General features: G+C 43.4%; 1 protein-coding gene across 1 annotated transcript in view; it reads left to right on the top strand.

Annotated features, from left to right (window-relative positions):
• Positions 1-14,526, top strand: part of ABI3BP (ABI family member 3 binding protein) — a 520,855-nt gene that overhangs the window by 347,512 nt on the left and 158,817 nt on the right. Inside the window, exons 33-36 of the mRNA XM_082245218.1 lie at positions 107-175; positions 4,083-4,154; positions 7,377-7,448; positions 7,887-7,952. Of these exons, the coding sequence (XP_082101344.1) occupies positions 107-175; positions 4,083-4,154; positions 7,377-7,448; positions 7,887-7,952 (279 nt within the window). The remainder of the gene's footprint in view (positions 1-106; positions 176-4,082; positions 4,155-7,376; positions 7,449-7,886; positions 7,953-14,526) is intronic.

Here is a 14,526-nt window from a genome sequence, read left to right as displayed (position 1 = left end):
ACCCTTTTTATGTGTCATAGACATTATTTAAACACGATGAACACTGATGCTTTCTGTGTATTAATATTTCAATAACTGTCACTACTAAAAATGTTCTTTCTTACAGTTCTTAACACAACATTGCCTCCTCAGTCCACAACAACTCAAAGACCTGAAAGCCCCCATACCACTACCGGTAAATCCTTTAGCTAATTAGAGTAGCATTCCTGCTTTTAAATGGCATGCGTATATTTCTGTAAATAACATACTATTATGATGTCTAAAAGTTTATGTGAGTCATATTATGTACCAGTGGTCTCCAAACTGCAGTCCATAGGTCGGATGTGGTCATTTTCTTGTCTTTATCTGGCCTGAAGGGCACTATTCCACCCACTGACACCAACAATGGGGCACTATTCCATCCTCTGACACCAGTGATGGGAAGTATTCCTCCCACTGATACCATAGATGAGGCACTATTCCTCCCACTAACACCAGTGATGGGGATTATTCTTTCCACTAATACCAATAATGGGGATTATTCCTCCCACTGACACCATTGATGGGGCACTATTCCTCCCACTGACACCAATGATGGGACACTATTACTCCTCCTACTGCCCACAATGTTATGTTATTTTTTTACCCCCATTGACCACCAAGCGTGAGGCATTTTCTACTCCCAAAGCAATAAACTGAAGGACAGTAAACTGACCCTTTCCTAGGAAAGTTTGAAGACCCCTGCTATAGACCATGGCAACATGGCAGGTGCAGATCTACCTGAACAATATGGAAGGGATCAAAAAAGGTTAGTTTGCTTTTTTAACTAAGATAACCTAGCAAGGCTCCATTAAAAAGTAAGAAAGGTTTGAAGGAACATACACACAATGTATACACTTATCTTAATTTTATAGCTTCAGCAAGAAACCTAGCATTCACTTTCATTCACATTTTGTCACCCCAGATGCAGGGTTTTTTCACTTTTTCATGCCTTGAGAGTAATTTGTTACCCTAAGTCAGAGGCAGGGGTTGTGTACAGAGTGCAGGGGTCAAAGATATGTATTTTTCAGAGTACAGAGTACAGGGGTAGGAAGTACAGTGCATCCGGAAAGTATTCACAGCGCTTCACTTTTTCCACATTTTTTATTCCAAAATGTATTAAATGTATTATTTTCCTCAAAATTCTACAAACAATACCTCCTTATGACAACTTGAAAGAAGTTTGTTTGAAACCTTTGCAAATGTATTAAAAATAAAAAATGAAAAAAAAAAAAAAGATACATAAGTATTCGCAGCCTTTGCTCACTACTTTGTTGAAGCACCTTTGGCACCAATTACATCCTCAAGTCTTTTTAAGTATGATTCTACAAGCTTGGCACACCTATTTTTTGGGCAGTTTCTCCCATCAGGTTGGATGGGGAGCGTCGGTGCACAGCCATTTTCAGATCTCTCCAGGGATGTTCAATCAGGTTCAAGTCTGGGCTGTGGCTGGGCCACTCAAGGACATTCACAGAGTTGTCCCGTAGCCACTCCTTTGTTATCTTTGCTGTGTGCTTAGGGTCGTTGTCCTGTTGGAAGATGAACATTCGCCCCAGTCTGAGGTCCAGAGCGCTCTGGAGCAGGTTTTCATCAAGGATATCTCTGTACATTACTGCATTCATCTTTCCCTCGATCCTGACTAGTCTCCCAGTTCCTGCCGCTAAAAACATCCCTCAGAATGATGCTGCCACCACCATGCTTCACTGTAGGGATGGTATTGGCCAGGTGATGAGCGGTGCCTGGTTTCCTCCAGACATGATGCTTGCCATTCAGGCCAAAGAGTTCAATCTATGTTTCATCAGACCAGAGAATTCTGTTTGTCATTGTCTGAGAGTCCTTCAGGTGCCTTTTGGGAAACTCCAGGTGGGTTGTCATATGACTTTTACTGTGGAGTGGCTTCCGTCTGGCCACTCTTCCATACAGGCCTAATTGGTGGAGTGCTGCAGAGATGGTTGTTCTCCTGGAAGATTCTCCTCTCTCAACAGAGAAATGCTGGAGCCCTGTCAGAATGACCATCGGGTTCTTGGTCACCTCCCTGACTAAGACCCTTCTCCCCCGATCGCTCAGTTTGGCAAGGTGGCCCCCACTAGGAAGAGTCCTGGTGGTTCCAAACTTCCTCCATTTACGGATGATGGAGGCCACTGCTGCAACTGCATTTACCACAGGTGGATTCCAATCAAGTTGTAGAAACATCTCAAGGATGACCAGTGGAAACAGGATGCACCTGAGCTCAGTTTTGAGTGTCATGGCAAAGGGTGTGAATAATTATGTACATGGGATTTTTTTCCTTTTTTCTTTTTAATAAACTTGCAAAGATTTTAAATAAAATTCTTTCAGGTTGTCATTATGGGGTATTATTTTTAGAATTTTGAGGAAAGTAATGAATTGAATCAATTTTGGAATAAGGCTGTAACACAACAAAATGTGGAAAAAGTGAATTGCTGTGAATACTTTCCGGATGTACTGTATGTTATGTACAGTGTGCAGGGGGAAGAAGTATGTAACCTATTTAGTGTAGCATTCAGGAGTAGGTAATGTACACAGTGCAGGGGTAAAGACTGTGCAATGTACAGAACACAGGAGTATGTAATATACTGAATGTCAGGAGTACAGTGTACAGAGGTCAGGTGTATATTATGCGCACAGTATGGGGGTCAGAAGTGTTTAACATACAGAGTGTAGAGGTCAGGAGGAGTAAAGCAAAGTACAGCTCAATGAACAGAGTGCAGGAGTTAGGAGTATATCCAACCTAGTGCCCCCCTTTTTTCATAGCACAGCAGTACCAACTATGAGGCTTTTCGCCAACGCACACACAGACTCACATAGATACACACATGTGCATCCACTTGTATAAACACAAACACTCTCATACATACACAGGATATATGTCCTGAGTGCCCAACGCTAGTGAGGTCCATAAAGACAGGGTCATGATCAAGAGGGATATGGCATTCAGCCTGTTGCTGACCCCCACCATAGACTAAAGCTGGCCATACATGGAATGAAATTCAACCGCTTCAGCAGGGATTAGTGGAATTTCGATTCATGTATGGGCACCCTGGTAGTGCACAAGTCAATCTAGCGATTGACTCGTGTACAACCAGCCTGTCAAGAACGATTAGTGCCAACGGCTACAGCCGGCAACATTAATCATTGTGTTCCGCCAACAGGGAAGTCAGCAGAACACAACAGCACTGCAGGAGTCATTCCCCCATCAACGCTGACTGTGTTGATGGGGGAATTGAACAAGTTTCCTTCCTTAGACTCTGACTGGCCACAAAAGCTTGCTACTTCACAGTTGGTTCTTTTTTTGGGTAAAATGTGATGTTGCATGCTTAAGGGGAGCAAACAAGTTCCATTGGTAACCTGTCTTCTCTGCAAATGCTAGCCATGCCACTCTAATATTCCATTCCCTAGTATACTGTAGATAGTAGGGATAAGAACCAGCATCATTTAAAAACAAACATTTTCATGCGGCGTGCCTTATTACCTTACTCTCACAGTAAAGTAAAGTATGACTACTGCTTGCTTTACATATTTAAATGAAAGAAACGTGCATGGCTGTATTTTTTTTTTTCACATGTGTACAGCTGTAAACTTGCTGCAATTTCAAGTGACAGCCCCTGGCAACACTTGCATGAAGACATTTTGGCATGGCCACCTCTGCTTGGCCAATATGATTAATGAGGTATAAAGTATTGGAGTTCTAGTTTATGTACAACTACACTGTGTACAGCTTTATAGTTGCACTAACAATTATTTCTTAAAAGTAAATCTGTTGAGTTTATATATGGTTTTTACCATGAATTTAGACAAACTGTATATAGTATTTATACCTAGTATTAGCTGAAACATACTGCTCCAATAACATGTCATGCTTTTACAGTATTAATCATTCTATCCATATACTGTAATAAAAAAAATCATCATACTGCCTCATACAGAACATTCTTTACTCATTTTTTTCATTCATTCTTCATTCATAAGTCTTCACATTTATAGTGTGGTACACATTATGGACATTTATTTAAAAATGGCTGTACATGGGTTTTCTTTTTCTCCAGTTCCCGTGAAAAAAGTTTCACAACCAATAACCCAAAAACCCAAACCATCTCCTCGGACTCGTACAAAGCCTGGTAATATATTTATACATTATTAAAACTTTAAAATGTTCTACAAAATGTGTAATATTTCAAAGTCCACATTTAATTATGGTGTACATCAATTTCACACATGTTCTAACTATAAATCTGGCAAAACTTAACATGAACTTATATTTGTAGGAAGGCTTTTTGCCTGTACATATCAGCTTCCTGTTACAGTCGATCATAACAACCATCTATTTGCTTCCAATTAACCAAATAACCATTGTGTTATAATTGTGATTCTTAAAACAGTGGTAAGAGTACTAATGTAATGTACACAAGTGCAATTATATAATAGGACAGTGAAAAGAGTAATAAGATTATGTAAAGCTATAGAAATTGATACTAGAGAATTGGTTGTATAAAATTCTGCCCTTTTTTCCTTGCCACATGTAATAAACATATGGGCATACTTATAAAGCAGTGAATGTGGTTTTCTCCAAATGTTCATTCTTGGTGAATCAATGTTTGTGATTTAAAACACGTGCACCTGGAAGATTCACTTGAAGTGAATTTTAGGTGAATGTCAATTTACTTACCGTATATATTAATGTTACGGGGTGTACATTAACAATGGCATATTTTTGTTGTTGCTGAGCTGTGATCAGTGCTGTTCATTCAAAATCTCCACATGATAATGAGAGCAACAGAATTTGCTTTCATTCTGTTTGCATATGTTAGTGTATTTTGTAACATAACTTAGTCTATAAATGACTTTGTGTTCCTGCATCAATTGATAAAGGAGTTTCTCATCCCAAAGTAAAAACTGCTGGTAATTACACTGAGGTCCTTTGTTTTTTTTGCAAGAACAAATAAATATAAAAATAATAATAATGTATACATTTTAATAAATGATATCCCGTTTTATAAAACCCAATGCAGTTATGAAAATACTGCTTGGTAATGTTAACAATACATATTTGCATTGCAAAAACTGATATTTCAACAATGGATGGATATCCCAATATTAGAGGACACGCAATTTATTTTCACAAGAGCATTCATACAATGCTGAAGTATTAAATATTGCTTTTTTCTATAGGAGTGAATGAAACAAATTGCAAATACCACCAAGTGTTTAGATTTTATTTTTGAATATTGCTTGCCATATTATTCATAATTGTCTAAGTTTAATATTGATTTAGGGAAGTGAATATTTATAAAAATATATATTCCAAATACAGAGCACAATAAACTCTAAATTAAGTGTGTACCAGGGTCACAACAGGTGCATATCTGCAAATTACAACAACTGCTTACAGTGCAAACTTAGGTAAAGCACATTCATAAATGTTTTGACCAGATACATTTGATTTGTTACCTGTTTTAGTTAATTATAATTAAAAAATGTGCTTCAAATTAAGAAAACGATCAATCTACAACCATGGATTGACTAGTGCTCAAACTGTACTGTATATGAACAACCTCAATAAAATCTATATAACATGTAAATAGTCAGTGCCAACAAACATCAAATTAAAAACTGTGAAGTCCCAAGAGTATTTAAGTCAAATACTATTCCTCCAATTGTGTGTTCTTCAAATTCCACACATTGAAGATCCACTCCACCGCACAAGTGTGCTCAGATATCAGATCTGCTCAACTTAGAATAGACTTCTGTATACACAGCAAATCAAAACAAGCAGGAAAGATGTTAAAGCTTCTTTTTTCCACATCAAGGAGAATTGGGATCTTATCCAGGCAAGGACGTAACATGTAAGGGCAGAGTAAAGGCGATGACATCATTACGCTCGCCATTCTGGTTTACATGAGCGAGTGGAGGCGTGTTGTTGCTGTTTTACATGATCCTTGATCTCCATGCCCAGGGATACATGATCCTTGATCTCCATACCCAGGGATGTTTTAAAGCGATATGGTACTGTTGTGAGTAGTTGGTACTTTATGTTGTGCAGTGAATAAACACTGATCTCAATATGGAGAGCACTGTATCCTCTGAATTTATTATTTTCAGGGCATTGATCATATTTTATAAAATGATGGCTGAAGATTAAATCTGCCTGGATAAGATCCAAATTCTCCTTGATCTGGAAAAAGAAGCTTTACCCTTTTTCTTGCTTGTTTTCGACTGCTGTGTATACAGAGATCTATTCCAATGTGAGCAGATCTGATATCTGAGCAGATTGGTGTGGTGGAGTGGATCTTCACTGTGTGGAGTTTGAAGAACAGTATTTGATTTAAAGACTATCGGGACTGCACAGTTATTACACTATTAGATGTTTATTGGGACTGAATATTTATTGAGGTTGTTCATACACAGTTTGAGCACTAGTTGATCTATGGTTGTAGATTTGATTGTTTTCTCAATATGATCGCAGAACATTTTTATTTTATAATTTGCATTATTTTGCTGTGAGTGATACACAGAAAGTGCACGCTGGCTGTCCATCTCTTTCGTTGTTGCGCAGGCTTCGTTTCTATTTATTCCTCTTTTAGCTACATTATACTGATTAAATCTGAAATCCAGACTTAACAACTATTGTCTGAATACAAAGTGCATGTGTTTTCCTATTGGAATCTTGATGTCCTATTTGTGTTTCTTCCTTATCTGTACAGTAATCTAGAACAGAACAACTCCTGCACCTTACCTCTGTGCATGAGCTTCCTGTAATATAGGCCAGTTCCTACTGCTTTCTCTCCTTGTGCAGGGTGAATGGTATTGTATCCACCCCCTGTAGTTTTCTGCATGCCATGTGTAGTGGGAAGACCTACTGAGTGCCACCCTCAGATCTTCTCTCTACACAAGCTATGTGTAGTACAGTGATGATATCTTTGCTACTTTTTCAAGGTAATATCTGGTTTTGCAAAGGCATTCGGCACTAAAAAGATACTTCGGAGGAATATAAAAAAATGAAAGATTTTGTGCCCGGAGCTCAGCTCCAATGATTTGCTTGAAAGAGAGCACAAAACAATCAGAAACTCCATGATACAAAGAACCTATTTTAGGACTTTCTTACAGTACATTTTTTTCATTTTTTTCATTTTTTTATTCTTTTTTATCTTTCATTCTTGCTTTGCTTCACAGAAAAATATAAATATACCTTTTAATTGGCTTATTGCAATTGTGTTTGCAAGACAATATTAAGAACATTTTCTTTATACTTGCACAGGTGTTTATGTTGCTTTTCTACAGGTGGATGTGATTTGTCTGTGTGTGTTTCAATTGTTTTAGGACTTTTGATTATTTCTTAACAGCTCCTACTGCAGCACCTAAGGAAACTACTACGTTGCCTAAAATTCCACATGTGACTGCTGCAGCAACGTTGGGTAAAAGATAAACAATCATTATGCTCGGTGTATGAGGAATGGCATATTTTGTTTTGCAATGCAGATCTAGTGGCCTTCATTTTTCTCTTTTTTGACATTATATTTGAACATAATGGGAGCCTGCAAGTCTTTTCTTGCTTATACAATAGTTTGAAATGTTTTGCTTTGTTCATCATCTCTTTGTTCAACCATCCTCTTGCTTTATGAATGCAAACTGCTGAGAACTTAGCATGCCATCATCATCAACCATTTTTAACCATCCTGGAAAAAGTTTTTATCATTTTCTTTTTTTATGGTTAAAATAAATATTTATATTTCAGAGGCATCATTTCATTATCAACGCCATCTTGCTTCAATGAACTGCATGGTCTCGGGTGATCGCAGATGTTTGAGTTATATTTAATTTAATGTAATTTTACATTTTCTTTTTGGTTTCAGCTACCTATAGAGTACAGAATAACACTTCTAGACCAAGGACATCACTTAGACCAAGAACTCGACCCGGTAATTTCTACTATTTAAAAGTACCTCTCTTGTAGAATTAGTGTTATGAGTCTTTTTACTTTTACTTTCATTTTTATGTGTAGAGCCAGCATTTGGAGTGAACAAATGCGAGCCTTATATGCAATGTCCCTTAATGGGGCCATATAAAATAGCAATTTAGTGCCTCCAACATGTTTTACCAGTCCAGCAGCCACTGCTTTTTTCTCTTCTTAAGCTGGATATTTGGATATACGTTAATTAATAGATTTTTTTTCAGCCACCAGATTGACAGATCCCCGCATCAAAATGACTGATGCGTCAAGTAGGAATCTCCCCTGCTGTACTATTGAATACGGCAGGGGGACTCCCCCATGTCAGAATACACTGATCAGTAGTGCAGCCATTGGCTGAAAGTACTGATCGAATGCTGGTTTTCCAGCATGAGCATTTGACATTTGGCTGCAGCGAACTATGCAGACTGCAACTGTTTCCTCTATTTTTGCGTGGCACATGCAGGACATCTAACTCCAATTTCAGCACAGTACATTTTGCCCACTGCTTTTTCCATTACCTTACCCTATTTAATGTTTTTTAAAAGATAAGTATGGGTTTCCTTTTTTTTTTTTGTTCTTAATCCTAATCCCTATGAGCTGCTAGTATCTACCAATGTTTCCTGCCCTCTGGGAACTGCATCCTTTCTGTTAAAATAGAGTTAATTACCTGTGGGAGGATCTACAGACTTTCATGAAGTGTCATTGCGACAATAGGAGTCTGCATGCGCCCCCTTTCTTCTCCTCTCTATGATTGATGTTGGCTCTGGGCTCTCTCTGCACCGCTCCTGAGAGTTACAACAACACAGGGTTGCTCTCCCCCTCCCCCTTCCTCCCCCTCCCTCCTCTGTTCCAGGCAGAACGATCTCAGCTCATACAAACCTGTGATAGTAACATTAGCCATTAGTAACTGTAAAAGTCAATGAATGGGCTCTTTGTAATACATTCTACATTCCTAGTAGTTATAATGCAAAGCATACACTTTAAAGTAAAATACAACTGGCCATTATCAGATATTTTACTTTAGATTCAGAGGGCAGGAAGTTCTCAGCCTCCTGCTCCTGCAGCACTGTTATGCACTGAAAAAGTGTGCTCTCTATATCTTATGTAGCACAATTCCCAGCCGTTTTGCTGGATATGGGTCCCCCTGGGTTACCGCTAGCAACAACAGCACATTTAAGCATGTTCTCCAAGTGTGAGCACTGAGACAATGACCAGTCCAGTATCTTTGGGTTTTGTATTTATTTAGTAACTTGGATGGGAGAAGGGATGAGTGGGATACTCCTGGAACTAAACTAGGCACATTTGGCGGAGACACTTGAATATTGCTGTTTGGCGCTGACTTGACGCTGGCTGAATGCCTATCAACGGTGACTTGATGCTGGTTAACGCTGGCCGGATGCCTGTTAACACCGAATTGACTTGGGATTGCTTTCTGACTAAAGAAGCCCTCTTCAAGCTCCCCCAAGCACTCCTGCTGAGGTAGCTACTTGAATACACTGCTGCACTGCTGAACACTTCAGGGCCCACACCGACACCCCCTTTCTCTCTCTAATCTTCAGGGCTTAGACACTGGCACCCCCTTTCTAAGCCACCACTACTGGTTAGCTGGCTTCCGGATCCCTTTGACCTTCTGAGGTAGTCCCCTCTCTCAGGCAGACCCCTGGGCAGTTTCGAGTACTCACAACACTGTTTTTCCTGGAAACTTCTGCCCAGCAGGTCAACTCAGTCCACAGCACTCTGGATCCTTCCTGCAGCCCAGCTCAACCTCCGGTCCTCTAGGCCGACCGCCCAGGACACCCTCGCTTGCTCTGACAGGAGGGGAGACAGCCGTCAGCCTCCTCCTGGGACTCTGCTTCCCACCAAAGACCACCTGTCACATGCTCCCCTCAGACTTATATCCTATCCCAGGATGCATCACGGCAAACTCCGCCCACTGAGACAGCTATAAGCCCTGGTGTGCTATTGGCCATGTTTTCTCCACTGTCCAACAGGAGTCCTCATTGGACACAGTGGGGAGACTCCCCAAACACAACAGACCCCACCTGGAAGCACATGACAGCCTAACTGAATATTCAGGCCCCCCTGATAAGCAGACAGGGCCACATATATACTTTTCCTAGCACCTACCTAGGAGGGTGCTACATCCACCCCCCACCAAAAATGAGCCATGTCCCCATTGGCTCTGAGGCAGCCGCCTCCTACAAAAATCTGGTAAAATTAGGAATATCCCACAAAGTAGGAAAAAGGGGAAAAGGGAAAGAAACTAATGTACAAATAAATTAAGTGCAAAAATATAATGACATCTCTGTTTTGTACACATATACAAATTTTAAAGTGCATGAAAAGATGCACCCCCCACCAAACAAACTCTGTTTGGTGAGGTCTGAACAAATATATACATCCTCACTATCTATCTCTACTGTGTGCCCCCCTGTAGAGGAAAATTAGAAGTTAGCCACATTTCACATATAGCCAACACATGACTATCTACCTGAACAGTTGAGTGAGAAGACCCTCCCCGCAGGAGCGACCTTCTCACTCCAGTCCCTGACTCCTCTGCTATCCAGTGCTTGACACACCAGGTCCAAGTTCCTTCTTCTCTAAGAGATCTGTGCCCTAACACTGGCTACCTATGCGCAGAATCCTTTGGAGAGATAAATACAACATCCTACTGCTGTCACTCTCGACCATCTCTCCTTGCAGGGAAACAGGGCAAACCACTGGAGCCTGAGTGGTCTGCAGTCCTGCTGAGTCAGGGAAATGTAAGGGGTCTTTCAGAGCACCCCCCACCAGACTTCCTGGATGCACCGCCCATCACTGTGATGGCCACCCGTTTTTTTTTTTTCCAGTTCAGTCCCTTTTCTTTTTTTTGTTTCATCTGGTTGAGAATTTGGAAGCCTTTCCAGACAAATATTTGTAATCCTGGGGATCCTGGCCTATTGGCCCAAGGGATCTGTTAGAATGAAATTCCTCTTTAGGACCCTGGCCAGATGGCCCAAGGGGTCTGTAGAACAGAAGTAGCAACTCAACTGGAACATTAACTTTGAACTTCAGCATTATATTTTTCGTAGTGATGGCTAGCCAGCCTTACTTGTTCAGTTTTATGTGTAGAGAGTGACTTTTAAATATATCACTCTGGGTGGGGGACCCTAACAAGGGCTCCCTGGCTGCCCCGCACTCGGATGGACCAAGCCTGGCCCGACCCGTCTGGACGACGAACTTCCACCTGATCAATGTAGATAGACCGTCCATATAGCCACTGTGTCTTTACTGTATCAAACTTTTCCTTGAGGTCAGTCCTGGGTGAGTCCCGAAAGGGCTTGGGGACAAAGAGAAAATCCCAAATGGCTTCATCAAACCAGAAATCTCTCTTTGCCTCAATGTTCAACATGACCTCCCTGGGAGCATATGGATAATCATAGCCATACTCCATAGCTACTTTACGCTGCATTCATCACTGCATTCTTGAAAGCCTGGGGAGGGTTTTCCTGTTACCTCTCCGAGGTAGTGAAAAAGGGGTCTCCTGGGGCGTGGCTTAGCGATGGCGGAGTGAGGACGCACCTCGTGGAGCTCTGCACAGGCCGGGACTGGGCTAACCTCCTACAGCTTGCTGATCAACTTACCTTCACATGCCCGTTGACCGGAATGCCCTGCTGACACCAGGGGAGGCCAGGAACCGCGACATCTCACACTACTTTCTTCGCCAACAGCCTCTACTTACCCCGACCCAACAATCCAAGATGGGGCCGCCCCGCTACAACACTGCAGGCCAGCTGGCTAAAAAGGTACTGTCCACGCAGCCTAACCCACCGGGTGGTGATCAGCCCCTAGATCGCAGGTTGGACTCCCCGATCGTTTCCCCCGATCTCCCTTGGCCAGATTCTCAGATTCTCCCCCTGGACCCTCAGACACCCTGACTTCACAGACTGAAGGCATTATCAGGGGGATGCTTGCAGACCTGCCTACTAAACAGGACATACAGAAAATGGCAGCTTCCATAGTTAATGCTCTCTCTAAGGAGCTGCAGAACATCCGCACACAGGTGGAATCTATGGAGGAGAGGGTGACTGACTTGGAGGAATCCTCCAATTCCACGGAGGCCAGGCTGTCATACCTGGAAACAGATCAGCAGGCCATGCGGAGACATTTTATCGATGTACAGTTGAGACTTGATAGCAGTGAAGACCGCAGCAGGGGCAATAATCTGCGGCTTAAGGGGATCCCTGAGGCTACTGTGGTCTCTGACCTTTGCTCTACAGTTGTTGCTATTTTAAATCAACTCCTGGACAAGCCACCACAGAGTTGGACCATGTCCACAGGGTCCAGGACGCCCGCATGCCTGTGAGCACCCAGCAGGACCCTGCCTCGGCTCCCCCGCCAAGTGATGTCCTTTGCAGGGTAAACTTTTTCACCATCAAGGAGGAAATTCTCTGCCAGGCGTGGACGAAATGTCCCATGGACTTTGACGGGGACTCTATCCATGTATACCCGGATGTCTCTCGCCATACCAGGGCAATGAGGGGGATGACGCGCCCCTTCCTGGAGGTTATACGCTCAGCTGAGGCCACATACCGGTGGGGTCACTCCTTCCACCTTATTGTTAAAAGGCAAGGCTCTGACTTCTTTCTCCATTCGCCGGATCAATTGCCAGCACTGTTTGCCTTCCTGATGAAGCCTGCTGTGTCTGTCCCTGACTGGCTTAACTTTCTTCTTTGCCCTGAGGCTTTTGCCACCCCCTCCACAGGCCCGCGGCGACCCAGGAGGAGACCACGTTCCAGACCTGCCAGCAGAGAACCTCGACAACGTACCCCAGCTGCACCAGAGGACAAGACCCCATGATCATGTGATGGGTATTCTTTACTGGGGGTACCCCCCCTCCTGCGCCTTTGTTTCTCTGCCTTTCACCATTACATCTACCGATTTTTGTAGCCGCTGTTGTTTGGACTTTCACCTTGCCTCTTCTACTTTACACAATCTATTTGCTTTATTGAGTCTGTGTCTGATTTACAGTATTGCTCCATTATGTACTCTTCGTCTGTACTGATGCTTGTACCTCTAAGCTATCGAACACTTCATGGTCCTCCTCCTGTCACCCCAGGGCTGTCCCTCCCCCCTCCCTCCTTCCCTGCCCTGCCCCCCCTCTACCCGTCTTCCCCCCTATCCCTCCTTCCCCCCTTCCTCCCTCCCCCTTCTCCCCCGTTCCCCCCTCCCTCCCCCCCTCTTTTGACTTGAAGTGGTGGGACGGACTGACCCTGCTTGCGGTTCTGCTGGGTATCCCTGGTACTTATGGTATTGTTGGTATTTCTGTGCCTCGCCTGGCTCATATGGTAGCTCTCTGCCTCGTGGGCCCCCATTAAGCTCTGCGATGGGTTCTGCCCTCTTTACTCATTTGCTGCATTAACATTTGGATGTCGTGGCTCATCCCCCACCGTCTCAGCCTGGGGGAGTCAGCGCTCTTTCTCTCTCTCCCTCTATCCTACCTGGCCGTAGGATGCCGTGAACACCGTCATATGCGCCAACACCTGCGCCCTATTGGGGTGTGGGATGTGCTGGCGTTATCCTGGCTGGACTGCACGGTGGCTGTGGCGGGAAAGGGGGGTGACCGAGACGCCTGTGCTCCCTCGTGGCCTTTGACGGGATGGGCTGGGGAATGATTTTATTGCCACATCTATTTGTATATGTTTGGTTGCTCTCCCCTACATGTGTTTTATTATTTGCTGTGTGGACCATGACTGAGGTGTTCCCTGGTCCCACGATTCATGGCCTGTTGCATCTCCATTTTTATATTCTATGGGTTTTTTCTTCCTCGCTACCACCCCTCCTGTTAGGACGGTTTCCCTGCCTGGTTGTTTTGTTTTAACACCCAGCTAGGGACCCTTCTTCGCTTTATTGCTGTTAGTATCCTTCCTCCCTTTTCCCCCCTTCCCCTGTTTCTGCTTCTCTAGCCCTCTTTCTCTCTGTTCCCCCCTCTTTCCCTTGCCTTGCCCCCCTCAGGGCTGGCCCTTGCACTACTGGGCTCCCCGGCCCGACCCTCCCCTTGTTTTACAAGGTGTCCCGCTCTCCCTGTGACTTGTCCCCCTATGAGGGTGTTGAAGATCACCTCCCTCAATGTGAGGGGCCTAAATATCTCATAGAAGCGTTCTCGCCTCCTAGCAGATTTACGTCGGTTTAAGACGCAAGTTGCTTTCCTACAGGAAATGCACTTTCGCAGCGACAGTGTCCCCAGACTTTCCAATAGAGATTTTCCATTGGTGTACCACAGCTCTTCTCCTATCTCAAAAGCGAAGGGGGTCAGCATTCTCATTGCTAAATCGGTCCCCTGGGCCCTGGGTGCAGTCTGGTCGAATGGGCAGGGTTGGTTTCTCCTTCTCACAGGACAGATCATGGGTGTACACGACACCTTTGCTAATGTCGATTTCCCTAACTCTGGCCATGCACGACTTGCTCCCGATCCTCCAGGAATTCACGGAAGGGCTGCTCATTTTTGGGGGTGACCTTCATTTTGCGATGGATCCTCAGTTAGATGTCTCTAGAGGCTCCTC

The sequence above is a fragment of the Pelophylax lessonae genome (assembly GCF_965119305.1).
Source record: "Pelophylax lessonae genome assembly, chromosome: 2".
NCBI lineage: Eukaryota > Metazoa > Chordata > Amphibia > Anura > Ranidae > Pelophylax > Pelophylax lessonae.
The sequence above is the reverse complement of the archived record's forward strand: the minus strand, read 5'-3'. Positions and strand labels throughout refer to the sequence as shown.